Source organism: Rhinopithecus roxellana, chromosome 11, assembly GCF_007565055.1.
Source record: "Rhinopithecus roxellana isolate Shanxi Qingling chromosome 11, ASM756505v1, whole genome shotgun sequence".
NCBI classification, from domain to species: Eukaryota; Metazoa; Chordata; class Mammalia; order Primates; family Cercopithecidae; genus Rhinopithecus; species Rhinopithecus roxellana.
In genome coordinates, this window is record NC_044559.1 from 21,184,858 (window position 1) to 21,204,597 (window position 19,740).

General features: G+C 42.9%; 1 protein-coding gene across 1 annotated transcript in view; it reads left to right on the top strand.

Moving 5' to 3' along the window:
• The first annotated feature begins 18,672 nt into the window (after nt 1-18,672).
• Nucleotides 18,673-19,740, top strand: part of CFAP43 (cilia and flagella associated protein 43) — a 118,410-nt gene continuing 117,342 nt past the window's right edge. Inside the window, exon 1 of the mRNA XM_010356218.2 lies at nt 18,673-18,862. Within this exon, the coding sequence (XP_010354520.2) occupies nt 18,798-18,862 (65 nt within the window). The 5' untranslated portion in view covers nt 18,673-18,797. The remainder of the gene's footprint in view (nt 18,863-19,740) is intronic.

The window sequence follows — 19,740 nt, forward strand, 5'->3', positions numbered from 1 at the left end:
CTCCTAGAGTACTTGCCAAGGTAGCGCCAGTGAGTGGCTGGAAAGGGGTGTTGGGAACAAACTGAGTGACTCCCTGTGTTCTATTTTCCCACTGGAGAAAAAACCGTTTTGCATCTACTAGGAACCATTCGAGAGAGTGATTGAAAGAAGGGATGAGAAGGCATTCACTAGTAGTGGGGGCACTGCTGCAGGGGGTCCAGAGGTGAATGGTCATGCAGGGAATATATTTGCCATTACAAAAGCTGGACAGTTTGTTAAGCGGGGAGGAGGTGATGATTTTTGGAGGCCCTGAGAAGCGGACAAGGCATCTGAATGGAGTTGTTTGAGTGACTCAGAAGTTACGATGATCAGTTGGGGCTTGAAGTTGTAGGGTGTAATTACACTGATGGGCTAGTAGGTGTCCCAAGGGCAGGCCTGATAACAGGTTGCATTGGATGCATAAAGGGGTTTGGCAAGTTAAGATGGTATTTGTAGTTACAGGGCCATGTATGGGCTTTTCATGGCTTGTGTAATAGGTGAGGTTGGAAATGTAAGAACATAAAAATTGGATTGCACGTCCTGTTAGGATATTCTTGGTCCTATCAGAGATGGGAAAGTTGGCTAATGATTGCATATTTAGTAATCGGAAAGGGTCTTTTCCTTCATAATGAGGGTGGTAGGTTAAGTTGGTAAAGACCCAGTTTCTTTGTGGGAATGGGAGTGGCAACGTAAGCAGAAGTTGATAGAGAGATACAAAGCCAACAGTAATTTGCCAGGGAAGGATTGGACTGGTTTAACAGAGAGTGGGTTAAGTTGAGAGTCTTGTAGAGGTAATTAGGAGCTAGTGGAAGGGGAGGGGCGATTGTATGAGGTATCCAAGGAAGCAGGAAGGATAGATAGGCAAAGAGTAAATAGGAAGGTAAAGAGGGTGCTCTGGAAGACAAGATCATTTTATCCAGTCTGAGTTAAAGGTAGGAGTAAATTGCTGTCAGGAGGAAGGAAGATAGAAAGAAGGTTGATGTGATTAGGATTTTCATCCCAACAGGAGCTATAGCATATAGTCCTATCACAAAGAGTATGGTTAGTATCCTGCTTAATAATACAATGAAATAGTAAAATGATTCCATTGAAGGGGCAAAGAGAGGTGTTAAAGATAAAGATTATGTAGGTTTTCACTTATCTTTTTTAAGGAGAAAGGGATTTTTCCTCAGGATCAGCAGTAGGAGCCTTTTTAGTCTGGGATGTTTCCTTCCAAAATAGGAGATGCAACTCTTCCAACGGTTCGCAGGTGTATCGAGGCTGGTCTGGCTGATCTTGGGACTCCTGGGCTGACAGTCCCGCAGGTTCCTCAGGGGGCGTCCAAAATCTAACTCAGGTGTGGTGAATCCAAGATTCCACTCCTGCCATCTTAACTGTAGTGGAGGTAGAGAGGATTACCGAGTATGGTCCTTCCCACAAAGACTCCATAGATAGGGAGGTAGAGGGGAGAGATTTGACCAGCACTAGATCTCCTGGTTGAAACAACTCTGTTCCCTTTTCTCTGTGACATCCTTTAAGTAGGTGTTTAAGGTTTCGTTGATATTTTACCAAAGAAGTTATATCTTTGACCAACTTGGCCATTTCCTGATCAAGTAGGCGGTCATTTGTGAGAAAAGGTCATCCATACAGCATTTCATATGGATTGAGCCCCATTTTGTGAGGAGAATTTCGGATTCTCAACCAGGCCATGGGCAAAAGAGTAGGCCATGGGAGATGAGTTTCTTGTGTTAGTTTCCTTAAGTGCCTCTTGAGTGTTTCATTTGCTTTCTCGACCTTCCCTGAGGATTGTGGCCTCTGGTGCAATGAAGGTGATATTGCATCCCTAACGCCCTGAAAATTCCCTGAGTTACCGTGGCTTTGAAAGCCAGACCATTGTCACTCTGTAAGCTTTGGGGAAGCCCAAATCTAGGAATTATTTCATGAATTAGGAGTTTAATCACTTCCTGAAACTTTTCTGTCTTGCAGGGGAAAGCTTCTATCCAATTTGTAAAGGTATCAACACAGACGAACAAGTATTGAAATCCCTTTGATTTAGGCATATGGGTGAAGTCTAACTTCCAGTCCTCTCCAGGATAGTGACCTATTCTTTGTTCCCCCAAAGGAGCCTTACGATGGGACAAGGGATTAATCCTTGGGCACACCTCACAGGCTTTGACTACCTGTTGGATGGTCTGTAGGAGATTTGGCCCTGTAAATAGGGATTTGGCCGTTTGATGAGTGTTTTCAATATCCATATGAAAAGTTTGGTGGAGGGTATAAATACCTTTCCTTCTTCTGTCATTAACCACCCTGAGGGGAGAAAACTATGCCCCAGTGAAAGTCCCCATTCTGTTTCAGTAGGGAAATATTGGGGCTTAATCTCTTGGAGGGGGTTGTTCCATACCAAGGGTCCTTCCTTAGGTATTTCTAATGGGAGGTTCCACCTGGCAGCAATTTTGGCCTCAGCATCTGCCCGATGGTTTTATTCTGCCTTTTCTCCTTCACCTTTCTGATGGCTTTGGCAATGTAAGACTGCCACCTCCCTGGGTTTTTGCACTGTGTGCAATAACCCTATAATTTCCTTGTGGTATTTAATGGGGGTTCATTCCCCCAGAGGTTATGAACTCCCTTTCTTTCCATATTATAGCATGGACATGTAGGATTAGATAAGCATACTTGCTATCTGTATACGAATTCATTCTTTTTCCTTTTCCCAGTTCTAAGGCTTGGGTAAGTGCCACTAGTTCTGCTAACTTGTCACTGGTCCCCGGGAGAAGAGGCTTACTTTCAAGTACGGTTACATCAGTAACTATGGCATAACTTGCCCTTCATATCCCATTCTCCACAAATGAACTTCCATCAGTATATAGATTAAGGTCAAGATTAGCGAGGGGGACTTCTAAGAGATCATCTCAGGCAGTGTAAGTCTGGACTATAATTTGTTGGCAGTCCTGCTCGATTGGTTCCCCATCCTCCGGAAGAAAAGTGGCAGAGTTGAGGGCTGCACATGTACGTATTTGAAGTCCTGGTCCCTCAAGGAGTAGCACTGGGTATCTAAGAAGGCGGTTTTCTGATAGCCTACTTAGGATGTAGCCTACTAGGATGCAATAAACTTCCTTTGGCACCTAGTGTGCCATTTACATCATGAGTAGTCCTGGCAGTGAGATCCTTTCCTTGTATTATTTTGATAGCCTCTGACACTAAGATGGCCACCACCACAACTACCCATAAACAGTGAGGCCAGCCTTTTGCTACTACATCAGTTTCCTTACTTAGGTATGCCACTGGTTGTGAGGATGTCCCACGAGTCTGAGTAAGGACTCCAAGAGCTATCCCTGCTCTCTCTGTGACATATAAAGAGAAGTTTTGTCCTGTGGGAAGGCTTAAAGCTGGAGCTTGTACTAGGGCCTGCTTTAAGGTTTTGAAGGCTGTTTCTGACTCTGGTTCCCATTCTGCTAGATGAGTATTTGCCCTCTGGGTCTCCTTGATTAGAGTATAGAGTGGACAAGCCATCTCGCTGTATCTGGAGATCCATAGTCAGCAAAAGTCAGTGATTCCAAGGAATCACCGTGCTGTTTTAATGTCTTAGGGTGAGGATAAACCAGTATAGGCTGTATTCATTACTTGCTGAGGGCCCTGGTCTCTCTGGCCAATACTAGGCCTAGATATTTGACCTGCTGTAGGCAAAGTGGGGCCTTTGACCTAGATGCCTTGTACCCTTGATTAGCCAGAAAGTTTAAGACATCTAGAGTAGGCCGGGCACGGTGGCTCATGCCTGTAATCCCAGCACTTTGGGAGGCCAAGGCAGGCAGATTACGAGGTCAGGAGATCGAGACCATCCTAGCTAACACGGTGAAACACTGACTCTACTAAAAATACAAAAAATTAGCTGGGCATGGTGATGGGTGCCTGTAGTCCCAGCTACTCAGGAGGCTGAGGCAGGAGAATGGCATGAACCCAGGAGGCAGAGCTTGCAGTAAGCCGAGATTGCGCCACTGCACTCCAGCCTGGGTGACAGAGCAAGACTCTGTCTCAAAAAAAAAAAAAAAAAAAAAAAAGGTCTAGAATAGCCTGCTGGCATGAGGCTTCTGAATTAGTAGCCAAAAGTAAGTCATCCACATACTGAAGGACCAGAGTGTCTGGACTTGAGAAGTGGCCTAGATCTTGGGCCAGTGCCTGACCAAACAGATGAGGGCTATCCCTAAACCCTTGGGGCAAGACAGTCCATGTAATACGTTCCAACTCAGAACTGCTCTAGAGCACAAATGTGTGTTATAAATGCTAATTAACAATTTAAGGGAAATTTATAGTCTTCCTTCTTAGAATTAGCTCACAGTAGTATTTTACGAACTCAGAAAACATATTTTAAAAACTAACATAGTCTTGTTACCACGTATCCTGCCTAGACAGGGCATATTGTTGCAGTGTGCGTGTAAACCACTTTTCTTCCCAGACTCAATAGCTAAGGGGAAAAGACTTGCAACTATGTAACAAGACCACATATCTGTATTGTACATTTTATATGAAAGTCCTTTTTATGTTCATGATTTTGTCTGATCTTCACAACAATCCTGTGATGTTAGACAGGGAAATATCAGATTCACTTTACAGATGAAGTTAAGATTCAGAGAGGTTAAGTGGCTTTTCCAGTTATCACATACCTAGTAAGAGGCAGAGATAAAATAAGAACCAGGAACTTTAAGGTCAAGGGCTTTTTTCTCCATGCCACATAGCCTCTGAGAGTTTAATCTGAACTCAAATATTTTCACCGCTTCATCCTCACTTTCTTATGTTGACTCAAATTTTTGTCATAGAATGCAACAAAACGCCTACTTCTAAACTTATTGTAATGACCTAGTGGGTTCATCTTGCCTGCTGCACAGATAAAGCCATTCACTGAGACAGTGGTATTGCAGTAGAGAAGGAGTTTAATTATCACAGGGCCAGGTAAGTGGTAGGACAGGAGCTAATTCTCAAATCTGCCTCTACAAGAGCTCAGAAGCTAGGGCTTTTAAGGATAATTTGGTGGGTAGCGGGCTAAGAGAATGGGTGCTGCTGATTGGTTGGGGATGGAATCATAGGAGTGTCCAAACTGTCTTCAAGTGCTGAATCAATTCTGGGTGGGGATCACCGGTTGAGTCGGTTCCTTGATACGAATCATGGGTCTGGGTGGAGTTAGTCAGTTACCAGAATGCAGAAGTCTGAAAAGTATTTCAAAAACCAGTCTTAGGTTTTGACAATAGTGATGTCATCTGTAGCAGCAATGACAAATCTTATGACCTCTGACTTCGTGACTCCTGAACAGTAAGAAATTACAGAAAAGCAAGCTAGGAAATAGTAACTGCTAGTTACTGCCTAACTATGCCTACATTTTAGTAATCAGGGATTATAGAAAACAATGGTTGGTTATCATTGGTTACCAACGCCTACATTTTAGCAGAATTCAGGCCCCTCCCACAATCCTAATCTTGTGACTTTTCGTTAGTCTTACAAAGGTGGTTTCAGTCCCCAAACAAGGAGGGGGTCAGTTTTAGGGAGAGACTATTACCGTCGTTGCTTCAAAGTTAAACTATAAACTGAATTCTTCCCATGGTTAGCTTGACCTATACCCAGGAATGAGCGAGGACAGCTGGCCTGTGAGGCTAGAAGCAAGATGGAGTCAGCCGTACTGGATTTCTTTCACTGTCATAATCTTTGCAAAGGCAGTTTTATTGTTATGCCGGGTTTTCACCAGTGAAAAAGGTCACAGAACATGTATTTTTTTGGAAAGGGTTGTTTCTTTGTCTCTAGTCTAAGGGAACACAAACAATATGAAAAACCCTGAAGGCCAAGGAAATTGAAGGGAAGTCCAATGAGATGATATAAAATAGAATATATTGATACATTAGTGGTTTTAAGTTTATACTTTGGGAGGAGGTTTACTTTTGTGAGAAATTAGAAAAGATGAGCTTTGAAGCTTTTGAAGAGGATCTTAAGTCTTCATGATGTTATTCAATGTGGAATGTGGAATGATGGTCTTCAGACACTTCTTCAGACCATGTCATCACACACTTGGTACTTGGTGCTTTCCTAACATGCCATTTTAGGTGATATTTAGGCAACAGTGCTCATTGATTTGTGTTTGTGTTTATTAATCATCCTTGGAGTTCTTTAAATGGAGTCCATGTTCGAATCCACAGATGTCAGTGTTCTGCAAAACTGGTAATAACCTGGCACCTAAGACTGCAACACCTATCAGAAGTCCCATGTCCATCACAAACCAAGTACTTCCAGGGAGTAGATTCCTTACTTTTTATTACTCTGCAGTGGAATTTTGTCATTCTTATAAATTCTACTGTTTTCCCCTTTCGTCATCTCCTCCAAAGTCTTCCTCCTCCTCCTATGTTATTGTATCTTTCACTAAGTACTAGTTTCTCAAACGTGTACCATAGTGTTACAGGTAGTTAGGCATGAGCAGGGAAGGAGAGAGCTCTCCCCCGCCCACTAGGAATGTCAGGTGATGGTTCAGCAATTATCACATTGCCTCTCTAAAAGTGATAAATTGGCATCTGGAGCCAGGGAGAGGCCATTTTCTGATGGTCCACAATTATTGCACTAAAGTGTTAATTGAATGCAGGCACCAGAGAGAAGGAACTTTCTGGGCATATACATTAACAGAGAAAATGGGCCGGGTGAAGTGGTTCACGCCTGTAATCCCAGCACTTTGGGAGGCCAAGGAGGGCAGATCACCTGAGGTCGGGAGTTCGAGACCAGCCTGACCAACATGGAGAAACCCCATCTCTACTAAAAATACAAAATTAGCCAGGCATGGTGGCGCATGTCTGTAATCCCAGCTACTTGAGAGGCTAAGGCAGGAGAAGAATCTCTTGAACCTGGGAGGTGGAGGTTGCAGTGGGCCAAGATTGTGCCATTGCAGTCCAGCCTGGGCAACAAGAGCGAAGCTCTGTCTCAAAAAAAAAAAGAAGAAGAAGAGACAAAGTGGTAGAGTATGACCTTCTAGGGGCACTCCCCCAGAAAAGGGCAGAGAGCCTCAGATGGTCATGTGTACAACTTCCTAAACACACTGCATGTGCTCAGTTCCCAAAGGTAAAGAAGAGGCATTGTGCATGTGGGCAGCCCACCCTAAGGGAAGAATTATGGGAAAGGGGCTAGCCTATAAAGTCCTAGGATCAAGGTTAAACATTGTGCTTATTCTTCAAGTTGCTTGCTTGGGTCTCTTCCAAGTGTACTTTCCTATCTTTCCTGTTCTAAAGCCTTTTAAAATAAACTTCCACTTCTGCTCTGAAACTTGCCTCGGTCTCTTTTTCTGCTTTATTTCCCTCAATCAAATTATTTCTTCTGAGGAGGCAAGAGTTGAGTTGCAGACCCATTCTGCTTTGCCCCCTGTAACTCAAATACCTTCCACCAGTAAAAATAGTGCCACCCATAGACTCCACAAGGTGTGCCCCTGCCATCGGCCCCACCCTTTAGAGGGCCCACACCGCTGTCATGTGAGGTCCACCTCTCAACACTCCCCCAGCATGACTGTGACTCTCAAGTTCTGCCACGTGACTTCACGCTTGCCCCATGTCCTTGAAACAAAAGGCTACTGTGTTTGGACACTGTGAGGTTTGTGTGTGTGCCTCTTTCAACATCAGAGATGGAAACTACTTAAGGAGTGTGGGGAGGATCTGACTGGTGGGAATGCTTGGATAAGATAAAAGATATTGGCTGGGTGCTGTGGCTCACGCCTCTAATCCCAGCACTTTGAGAGGCCAAGGTGGACAGATCACCTGAGGTCAGGAGTCACAGACCAGCCTGGCCAACTGGCGAAATCCCATCTCTACTAAAAGTACAAAAAATTAGCCAGGCGTGGTGGCACGTGCCTATCATCCCAGCTACTCAGGAGGCTGAGGCAGAATTGGGTGAACCTGGGAGACAGAGGTTGCAGTGAGTTAAAATCGTGCCACTGCAATCCAGCCTGGGCGACAGAGGGAGACTCCATCTCAGAAAAATATATTAAGGAATTTGTCCTTTTTTCAGAGAGCATGAATGTATTCATTCATTCAGTATTGCTTTGTGAATAATTAAGTATTGTTTCCCAATACAATCAAGTGACTATTTTCTTGCTTCTCTTTGATTCCAACTCCGTTTGGTTCCAGGGGTTGTCATGGGTTAGTGTGGTATTGGCAATAGCTGTACATGGATGCTGAAGAATGTTTTGCAATATAGAAAAAAAGTATTAGTCCTACATTTCTATATGTATGTAGGTCTAGATATAACATGTGTGAAGCCTGATACCAATTCTTTGACAGCTAGATGAATAATATTAGAATTGCAAATTTTTATATAAAAATATTTAGTAAAATTTCATTAAAATTAAAAATATTTGCTTTAAACAATTTTGATTTGAATTTTTACTTTTCAATCTTATAATTTGTGTTTGACTTTAAATTTTTAAGAACTAATTTGAAAATAATTGAACAAATGATTTAGGAGTCTCCATTTATATTCTTGCCTTAGAATTCCAGGTGGGCATGTTGTGACAATCCCCTCTGTCTTGCAAAATAACCTTCTCATTCTTCTTTAAAACATTATTTAAAACCACATGTTCAGTGTGTTATTTTCTTGAATGTTGACCTACAAACCCTTTCTGTATTTAATCTAGTGTAGTTATTTCAGCATCAAGAGTAAAGGAAGCATCTTGGGACACAAAATTTAGTCATAAAGCTATACTCCACAGATACCTCCAAAATATTTGAAGCTTGAAAATGAAGTCTGAATTTGTAGATTAAATGCACTAAATAATAACATTCAGCCATTTTCACTAACTGGCCCAGGATCTCCATAACAATGTAGCCTCTTCCCATATTATTTATTCTAAAACTTTTGGAAATTATGAAGGATTTCCTATTTTTCCTCTCTTTTCCCAGAAAAATGCAAAGTTTAAACTAAATGTCCAATTTACTTTGAAATTTACAAGTCTGCTGGAAAGAAGAGTTCTTTTAAGACAATTAACTACCTGAATTCAAGTTCATTTGAAACTTGTGAGATGTTGGGCAAAAAATTTTAACTTTCTGAGACTCGATTTTCCTGTCTCTACAACAGGGATTAAATAATACATGTATTATAAGGATGTACAATGCCAGGCACAGAGAAGTGGCTTAATATAAGTTAGCTATTATTATACAAACATGCATGGATGTGGCAGCAGAGCAGAGAAAAAACCTGTGCAGAAGACATAGACTTTAGGCCAGACGCAGTGGCTCACACTTGTAATCCCAGCACTCCGGGTGGCCAGCGTGGGAATATCACTTGAGGCCAGGAGTTCAAGACCAGTCTGGGCAACATAACAAGACTCCATCTCTACAAAAAAAAAAAAAAGAAAAGAAAAGAAATGCATAGACTTCAGGGGCAGGTGAACCCATGATTGAATCCAGCTCTACCACTAACTAAATGTGTAATTTTGAGTCTCACTTATCTCTCTGAGCTGCAGGTTCTTATGTAGCGTAGTTGGTGGGAGGACTCAGACTCTATGGAGCTCCAAACACATAATAGCAGCTTAGTAAATTGTGGCCATCACTGCTATAAAAGGGGTCAATTGCCATAGAATAACTAGATACTCTCTATCATAGCAGATTATTCTTTTATTTTAAAAACATTCATTATTTACATTTCTTTTTACACAGAGAAACAATGCCAACTTCTTTTTTGGACTTTTCTCATAAACAAGGTGCATTTCACAAAAAGCAAACAATTAGCTGATAAACAGGAAACCACTTACTCATCGACTTAATAAAATAAGTTTTAGTATGCTGTATGATCTTTTCACGTTTAAATGGTCATAGAAAATTAATGGGTGAAAAACTTAGTGAAAGTTCATCTTGCAGATTATCTTGGAATTTGGCTGGAACCCTACAGAAGCCAGGACTGAAATGATCCCTTAGCGGGAAATAAGGATTTTTTTTGTTCTGTGACTGGCTGTGGCCCGGTTTGGTTTTAGGGCTTGCTCAATGAACTTGAATTAACCACTGCTCTTTTAGCCTTTAAGACAAGCTGAGTTCTAGAAAGGTATAAAATCTCTAAGCCGGGCGCGGTGGCTCAAGCCTGTAATCCCAGCACTTTGGGAGGCCGAGACGGGCGGATCACAAGGTCAGGAGATGGAGACCATCCTGGCTAACACGGTGAAACCCCGTCTCTACTAAAAATACAAAAAACTAGCCGGGCGAGGTGGCGGGCGCCTGTAGTCCCAGCTACTCCGGAGGCTGAGGCAGGAGAATGGCGTAAACCAGGGAGGCGGAGCTTGCAGTGAGCTGAGATCCCGCCACTGCACTCCAGCCCGGGCAACAGAGCAAGACTCCATCTCAAAAAAATAAATAAATAAAATAAAAATAAAAATAAAATCTCACACTGAGGATTAGGCATATTCTGTCCAGGACTAGGCTGTTGGTGGCGAGGTGGAGATTTGCCAGGGAAGATTGAATATTGGGAGGGGCAGGGCCAGTTTAGGGGAGATGGGCCCTTCCTAAAAATGGTGGAACACACTGGTTATTAGAAAAACTTGTGTGTCTTAGATTTGGTTTCTAATACCCACAAATCTTTCAATGTGAGAACTGGAACCGATTTCCCTAACTTATCCTTCCCAGTCTATTCTCTGCGATGATCCGCATTTCCCCTTCCAGACTAAGAAAGAAAGGCCACTCATCCCTCTGTAACCTGGCACGGTGTAGGGGTCAGGTAATCTCCTGCATATCAGAACATTCTGGTATCCCCAGAAACCCAGCTAGAGACTTCCCTTTCCATCTAAACCATAACATCAAGATTTCAAGAGTAAGATACACACGAGACTGCCTTTTCAAGTTCATTCCATTCAGTTCCTCTTTTGCTGTAACACAGAGTAAGTTCAGCTTCCCAGGGTCACCGCTGATTCCAGGCCAGCATCTCTTTCCTGAAGTCTATATTCCCTGCCTACCTTTCATCCTCTGACAGTCACTTACTTTGGGATCAAGGCAAGACTGGCCTCTTCTGCTCTAGGGTTGGCTTTAAAATTAAGGGAGGTCTCTAGCTGGGTTTCTGGGGATACCTGTAGATGATATTCAGGAGATTCCCTGACCCCCACACCGGGCCAGGTTGCAGAAGGATAGTGGCCTTTCTTTCTTAGTTGTGGTTAAAGGTATGAGGGTGGGGTGGGGAGGGCTTGGTCAAAACACAAATAAGCAAAGTCATCAGGGGTGGCAAGAGAAAGTTTGACTTTTCCTCCTTGCCACTTCTCCCTGGGACCTGCAACATGAGATTTTGTCAGTCAGTTTTATGAGTTTTTAAGAACTAAGCATGGTGTGTGTCTGGCACTCACATTTCTGCATAGAGACACATGTCTCCATTTCCTCCTCACCCTGTCTTGGTGAAGGACACCACCATCTCTGTGGTAATTAGAAATCTAGGAACATCCTTCACTCTCCTTTCTCCCTTGCCTCTTTTTATCAATCCATCACCAAATCCTATAGATTTTTACCTTTTAAAATAACTTTTTAATACACTGACTTACCAGTGGTTTTCAGCTGGGGGTGATTGTGCCATTCAGGGAACATTTGAGAATGTGCACAGGCATTTTTGGTTGTCACAACTGCAGAGGTGCTACATTGCCAAACACCCTACAATGCATAGGACTCTACCCACAATCACCAAATCCAGCCCAGAATACCGACAGTGCTGAATTTGAGAAATCCTGTGTTGGCTCCACTTGTTAGGAGAATAGAATAGACTCCTGACTGATTTGCCTATTTCAATTCTCCCTGTTTTCCCAACCCAGCCAAATTGATAATCCTGCAGCCAAATGGTCTTTTAAAAGCATAGACCTGATCCCGTCACTCCCCTGCTGAAAACCACTTAATGTCTTACAGGGGAGAAAAAGATGTGATACCTTTCCTCATCTATCATAAGGGTTATAGCTGACATTCCTATAACAAAAGACAGATTAACAAGAGAAAAGCATGAAAAAATTGTTAACTCAAAGTTTTAGACAACACAGGAGTCTTCGGAAATAAAGACTCAAAGACCCAGGGAAAAGTATTTTTATGCTTGGGCTCCATGAAGAACGGACAGCTGTGTAGAAATGTGATTGGACAAAAAGGGTATGATATAATGGTAACAGACTGAAAGGGGAACCCAGCAAGGCCTATCTGTTTACATTCTTCTTGACCTCTCTGAGTAGGATTCCTTCCTGCTGGGTATAGAGCAGAACTCCTCTGGAATAAGATGCTTATGATCCACATTAGACGGGCATGCCAGAGAATTTCTTTATGGCCAGTTCCTACAAATAAAGGCAGAGGAAGGTTAAAGTAATATTTCCAGGTTTTTGTGCTTTGCTTTGAGGGAGAGGGGTTCTATAATATATATAATATACATATTAATAGTTTCCATGACCCACCTTGGGGAAGAGGAATTCTGGTGTCTATGATTTGCTTTGGTGGAGAAACAGGGGCAGGAGACAGGAGAACAGAAAAAGGTCAGAGAGAAACTTTGCTTCTGAGGCCTTCCAATCTTCTTTAATTCAAAGTATTCAGCATGCCAAAGCATCATACTTTTATTTATTTATTTATTTATTTTGAGATAGGGTCTCACTCTGTCACCTAGGCTGGAGTGCAGTGGTGAGATCATGGCCTACTGCAGCCCCGACCTCCCAAGGCTCAAGTGATCCTCCTGCCTCAGCCTCCCAAATAGCTGGGACTATATGCATATGCCACCATGCCCAGCTAATTTTTGTATTTTTAGTAGAAATGAGGTCTCACTGTGTTGCCTAGGCTGGTCTTGAACTCCTGGGCTCTAAGCCCCAGTAGTCTTTTCATGGCTCTTAAGATAAAGGCCAGAACTTTCAACTTGTCATTCACCTGGCCATTGGTTCCTTCACTAGCCTCATTTTAAGTATTTTCTTCTTATCTCCCTCTGTGCCAATCACACTGCCCTTCCCAGTTCATCCAATCTGTGGCCCTACCTTAGTGTCTTTATAAAAATTATCCTCAGCCCATCCCACCCCCATCCAGCAATCCCTCCTCATCGTTTGACCCTCAGTGAAAGTGGTGCATGCACACAGAGACCATCCCTATCACTGCCCGTTCAGCCCATGTTAAAGAACAAATTATTCAACGATACTTGCTAAAGCATGGTAAGGCCACCTTTACTCAGGACCATCATGAAAGGTATAGGAACCATGACAATGGAAGCTTGAGAACAGAGCTCAACTCTAAATACAGCATGGGCAAGTGGGAACTTATAGCCAAGGAGCAGGTCAGTGGATAGAAAATTACTAATAGCAACCATCAGGGCTGATGGAGGATTCTGGCTAAATTGACCTAATGGGTTTCTTGCTGAAGACAGGTATGAAAGGAAAATAAATCTTGGGGCCCTCAAATCACTAAGCCAAAGGGACAGCCAAGCTGGGAACTGTGTCAGGCAAATCTGCCTCCCATTTTATTCCTGCATAAGATAGTTACAAATATAAAAAAGCTACATATCCCCCCCACCCCAAATAATTTTCCCACAGGGAAATTCCTTGTGTACAAAGGACAGACAGAACTCAAAGTCGTTCCTCTGGTCACAAGAGACAACTGTGCATCTGATGGCTTTCTCTGCCCTATTGTTTCACGAAGCCAGACTTAGGCGTAAGTCACTATTCCTCTACCCTCCTCTCATATGTAAATTGTTGTATTCAGTGAAAAGCTAATCAGAGACTCAAAGGAATGTAATCTTTTGTCTCTTATCTCCCTATGACCTGACTGAACCAATGTACATCTTATACATATTGTGTAGGATGTCTCATGTCTCCCTAAAAATCCTTGGTATACAACCAAGCTGTGCCCTGACCACCTTGGGCACATGTCAGGACCTCCTGAGGCTGTGTCATGGGCATGTTCTTAACCTTAGAAAAATAAACTTTCTAAATTGATTGAGATCTGTCTCAGATATTTTGGGTTCACATAAGCCAAGATAATCAGACATCACCTGGGGGACGGTAGAGAATAAGGAACCTGATCGGATATGGAGGGTGATCAGACATTGAGGACACTGATGGACTGACTTAGCAGTGTTGCCAAACTGACTTAGCAGTGTTCTTTGCTAAAACTGGATTTTACAAGGAAGGGCACAGACAAGCCTAGGAAAAGGTTCAGGAGCCCGACGAAAGTCTGGCCAGGCAAAGAATCTTTGTCACTAGGTGGGGATCCTAACATAAGCATTCATACTATTATGTTTCTTTTCTTCTTATTTCAATCTATAATTCTATTTGCATAATAATGTTGTTACAGGAAAGGAGTCCTGATCCAGACCCCAAGAGAGGGTTCTTGGATCTCATGCAAGAATGAATTCAGGGCAACTCTGCAGTGCAAAGTGAAAGCAAGTTTATTAAGAAAGTAAAGGAATAAAAGATGATACGCTAAACAAGGGGTGGATTATTCATGGCTCCCCTTTTTAGACCATCTAGGGTAACTTCCTGATGTTGCCATGGCATGTATATAAACTGCCATGGAGCTGATGAGAGTGTAGCAATGAGGACAACCAGAGGTCACTCTTGTCGCCATTTCGGTTTTGGTGAGTTTTGGCAGGCTCCTTTGCTGCAAACTATTTTATCAGCAAGGTCTTTATCACTGTATTTTGTGCTGACCTCCTATCTCATCCTTTGACTTAGAATGCCTAACCATCTGGAAATGCAGTCCAGTAGGTTTCAGCCTCATTTTACCCAGCTCCTATTTAAGATGAAGTTGCTCTTGTTCACATGCCTCTGACATTTCCCACCTCTCTTTTATTAGAGAACCCTTAATCCTAAGGGTTGCAGAGGGACAAGGATCCATCTTTTGTAACTTCTTCAGGCTGAATAGGGGCGATGATATTCCTGCCTAACTATGAGGGTCTCTTGCATTCAGGGTAGAGAGGAGCTCAGTCAGAGAGCATCAGTATGGTAAGGTTCATTCAAAACTCTTGAGTTTTGATAAAAGGTGATATCTGGAAGATTAATACGTGTTTAAGAAAACATTTAGTAAGCCTGTCCTATATTCCTAGACAAAGAGTATAACAGCAATATATTGCACAAGTGTAAAGCAAAGTAAGTAAAGTTATTCCAAGTAAGCTAAATTAGAAGGCTTTTCATGAATGGGGCAGCTGTTGGAACTAAGCCGACATGGGGTTATTAGCTGAATGTAATGTGCCCAGAATTAGAATACTGATCCAGATTTTTACATTACCCATCCCTTTTGTTTCTTCTGAGCAGCAGTCAGAGATCATTGGTTGGTTCACAGGAATAAGCAGGGTTAGCCTAAATTGCAGAAATAAACTTAAAAACAACTAATGAGACTAGAATTTAATAACAAGTGTACCATAGTTCTTGAAACATAATATTACTTTCTCCAGTTCCTCATTTTTACTAAAGACAAATCATGGTAAGACTGATTTGCTTTGTTATACTTGGCCTGATTATTTGTATAAAGTGCAACAAGAATAATTATTTTTCACAAAGGCTCTTTTTAAATTGGCTTTGATGGAACTCTGCTCTATAGAAGTAATCTTAGATAAGACTTGTAAAGCCAAGCTTGGCCATGTGTTTGTACCCTCAAATACCTATGATTTGAGTAAATTCCTATCCCCTTGGGGTCCCAAGATAACTTGGGACTCCTGGACCTGTCAGAAAGTGACATTCTTTACTTATCACAGGTCATTCTTTACTTACCTGTACAGGGACTGTTGCAGACAAGATCTGAGGCCAATTCTCCAAGGGGTTTTTATTGGCTTTACAAGTCAAGTTTGATTCCTTAAAGGAAAGCACACCATTCCAGTTAAAACCTTGGTAAAATAACCAATTATCCAATTGTATTCAAAAGAAAACAGATGTATGCAAATAACTATGTAGACATAAATCATGTAGACATAAACTATGTAGATATAAATTAAGAATACTCACAAGTAGTTTCCAAATTTTGGAAAAATTAGGTAGAGAGAAACAAATATTCTCCAAATTTTGTTCACAGAAGTATACTCAATTGCTAAAAGCTGTAAATAGCTCAAAAGAAAAGTTTCCCTGACTCTGATATTCATGAACATTCCAGCTCTTCATGAGGGTTCTGAAAGTTGTTTCCTCTATTCTAATGTTACAATGTCCAAAGTTATTAGAAACCTGCATTTAGGAACACCCGCTAGAGTTCTATAGTTGATTACAAACCACCTTCTAAAGAGGATTAGAACAAGAAAACAATTGTGGTTGATAAAAAGTTTTACGATAGCCATGATTAAAGCCACAATTGATAAGGAAACTTGGTTACTTCTGTGGCACACAAAATTTGACATAACAATTTTAATTATGAATAACCTACACAAAGTCATATTAGAATTATAAGCATTTCTCATAACTTTGTAACATATACCAATAACACATTTATGCAAATATAGTCCAAAAAAAGCAAAACACCATTTCACATTTGGTAATGCTTCCTGTATGATTGTTATACCAAATAACCCAAATTTTACCTTTACATTAATGTGCTATTAATGTTAAACCCAATTTTTAATAAAACCTTATAGACATATTTACCCAATTTTAATGTTTAACCATAAGGTAAGAGTCTTATAAACCTTGTATAACCCTTTACAATTTTGTGTGTGTGTGTGTGTGTGAAAGAGCAGATCAATCTCTAAGAAAAACCTGTTGTGCTTTTATTCCATTGTTTAATTTATGGAAAAACTGAATAAAACCCCTGTAACTTTAGCCAATATGTTCACACACGGAATCTCTTACAATTAATTTTTATAAACCTTCCACAACTTATTTAAACCTTTAGATTTTTTTTTTTTTTTTTTTTTACTTAAAGTAATCCTTTAACACTTAAATGTAGGCAGAAAAAAATCCACATTCCCATGACTTCTTATAAGCTTTCACCAAAAACACATTTTACTTTCTTTACACACCTTGCATGTAAAATTGTTTCTTTAGCAGTTTTAATTACATGTTATAATGTCAACTCTTAGTAACTTTTATTTTTGGTGAAAACCTTGGTAAGTAAGAGATTTTAATCATGTCCTAGGTGTGAAGCCTAGCCTAGGACACACCAGGCAGAAGTGCAGATAAGAGCTGACTCTCCAGCATAGCTAGAGAGCATGGCTAACTCCACATGTCCACAGGGATCAGCCTTACTTAAGCAGGCAAGTTGTACAGTAAGAGTCATAGGGCATTTTACGAAGCATTTAGGAGGCTTAACAATCTGTGAATTGTACAACATGTCTTGTATAAAATCACTTTCATAAATCCTTTCACAACTTACACAGACCATCTGAGACAATGTGGATATCTAGCCCAACTCCCTGGATCCCACCAGTCTCTAAGTTCCAAGAAGAAGGAAATTTTATTTGTTTTTCTATTTTTTCCAAGTGACTAGCACATGAATGCATGCGGGATGCTCTGTAAATATTTGTGAAAGAAATGGAGAGAAGAAAGCAAGACAGGAAGGAAAGACATAAAGAAAGGAAGGGAAGGGTAGAGAAGGGAAGAGGACTGGAGGGAAAGGAAGGAGAAGGGTAAGGGAGGGAGTCTAAGGGAAGGTATGGAAGAGAAAAAGGAATGACAAGCTGCCAACCATTCAATCAGGTTACTTCCAGAGCTGTCTGCTTCCCTGAGGAAGCAAGAGGGTACATTTCAAAGTGTTATGTGGTACTTACGGGCTTGGAGCTCTAAATTAGGCTAGACCTGCATTTAAGTCCCACTCAGGGCCGGGCAAGGTGGCTCACGCCTGTAATAGCAGCACTCTGGGAGGCCAAGGTGGGCGAATCACTTGAGATCAAGAATTTGAGACCAGCCCGGTCAACATGGTGAAATCCCATCTCTACTAAAAATACAAAAAATTAGCTGGGCATGGTGGCATGTGCCTGTAATCTCAGCTACTTGGGAGGCTGAGGCAGGAGAATCACTTGAATCCAGGAGGTGGAGGTTGCAGTGAACCAAGATCAAGCCACTGCCCTCCAGCCTGGGCAACAGAGTGAGACCCTGTCTCAACAATAAATAAATAAATAAATAATATAAAGTCCCACTCAACTTTGTAACCATGGACAAATTATGTGCTTCTCTTTTCCTCACGTTACTTGTCTGTAAAATGGGGATCATGGGAGATGTGAAGACATTGCAACAATGTTTGGCACAGTCTGCACTCTAAATGCAAGTCTGTTTAGAAATTTATTAATTTTAAAAAGTTGTTATTTATTTAAAGACAGGTCTCGCTCTGTCGCCCAGGTTGGACTGCTGTGGCGTCATCCCAGCTCACCGCAGCCTTGAACTCCTGGGCTCAAGCGATCCTCCCACCTCAGTCTCCCAAGTAGCTGGGACTACAGGCGTGCACCGCCACGCCCGGCTGCTTTTGAAAATTTTTTGTAGAGATGGGGGCACGGGTGCAGCAGGTGTCACTATATTGTCCAGGCTGGTCTTCAACTCCTAGCTTCAAGCGATCCTGCCTCTCTGACCTTCGAAAACGCGGAGATTGTACGCATGAGTCTTACTTGCAATTATTGGCCCGGACCTGGGCCTTTCCAGCCCACACTCGGAGGGGCCCACCCCTCGCTTGGCTTGCCGCTCACCCATTGGTCGAGAGCGGCGGACCTTCCACCAGTCTGCTCGGCCCAGGAGGGAGCGGGCCAAAGCGCAGAACCAATGGGCGCGGGGCTTACGGTCTCCGGGATACAGGTGTACACAGTGGCGGCGTCGCAGTCGGCAGCCCGGTGGCGGAGGAAAGGTAACCGACCAGCCCTGGGGTGCTGCGTGCGCTGCCCGCTCCCGCCTGAGGAAAATACTACCCATGGCGCAAGGCCGGGAGCGCGACGAAGGTTCCCACTCCGCCGGCGGCGCGTCCCTGTCCGTGAGGTGCGGTGTTCACGGCCCCGCGACCGCTCTGGGTCCCGCGGAACCTCCTGCCCCACGTCGCCTCCTCCCTCCTCTCCCTCCGGTTCCTTAGGGCGGCTTTCCCCGCAGCTTCCACCCCTTCCCTTCTGCCCCTATTGCCTTCCCGCAGCCTCCCTACCCGTGTGACCTCCCCTGTCCGCTCCCCATCCACTTGTTCCTTGACCCTGTCCCCAGTTGTCTTTCCCACTCCTTATTCTGCGACCCTGACCCCCCCCCCCCCCGCCCGCCTCCCTTACCCAGCAACGCCCCCTGCACCCTTCATCTCTTCCTTCTGGCTCAGGATTCCCGCTAGTGATCCGGGTCCCCTGATCACACCCCCCTCCCCCTCCACCCGGCGACGGTTGGGATCCCGTCGTTGCTACCGTTGGTGATTTCCCCCAAACTTAGGTCCCTGAATCCATCTCCCATCCACTAGCTTTGGACTTACTTGCATATATAGTGGCCTTTGAAAAGCATCAAGCAGTGCGCAGATATAGGTGGTATTTTTTTTTTTTTTCTGCATTCTAGCGTGTTCCTCCCAGCCCTCACCTCCACCCTATACAGCATCCCCTGCTAGTCCTGGACACTCTAATGTCTCGAGGTTTCTCACCAAACCAGTGTCCTTCACTTGCTTTTTCCACCATCTTCAAGCGTATCTTTAATATTTAAATAAAAATAATAGAATCTCCTTCATCTCCTCTCCTTCTTTCTTTTTTTTTTTTTCTTTTTGTTTTGTTTTTTTAAGACGGAGTCTCGCTCTGTCGCCCAGGCTGGAGTGCAGTGGCCGGATCTCAGCTCACTGCAAGCTCCGCCTCCCGGGTTCACGCCATTCTCCTGCCTCAGCCTCCCGAGTAGCTGGG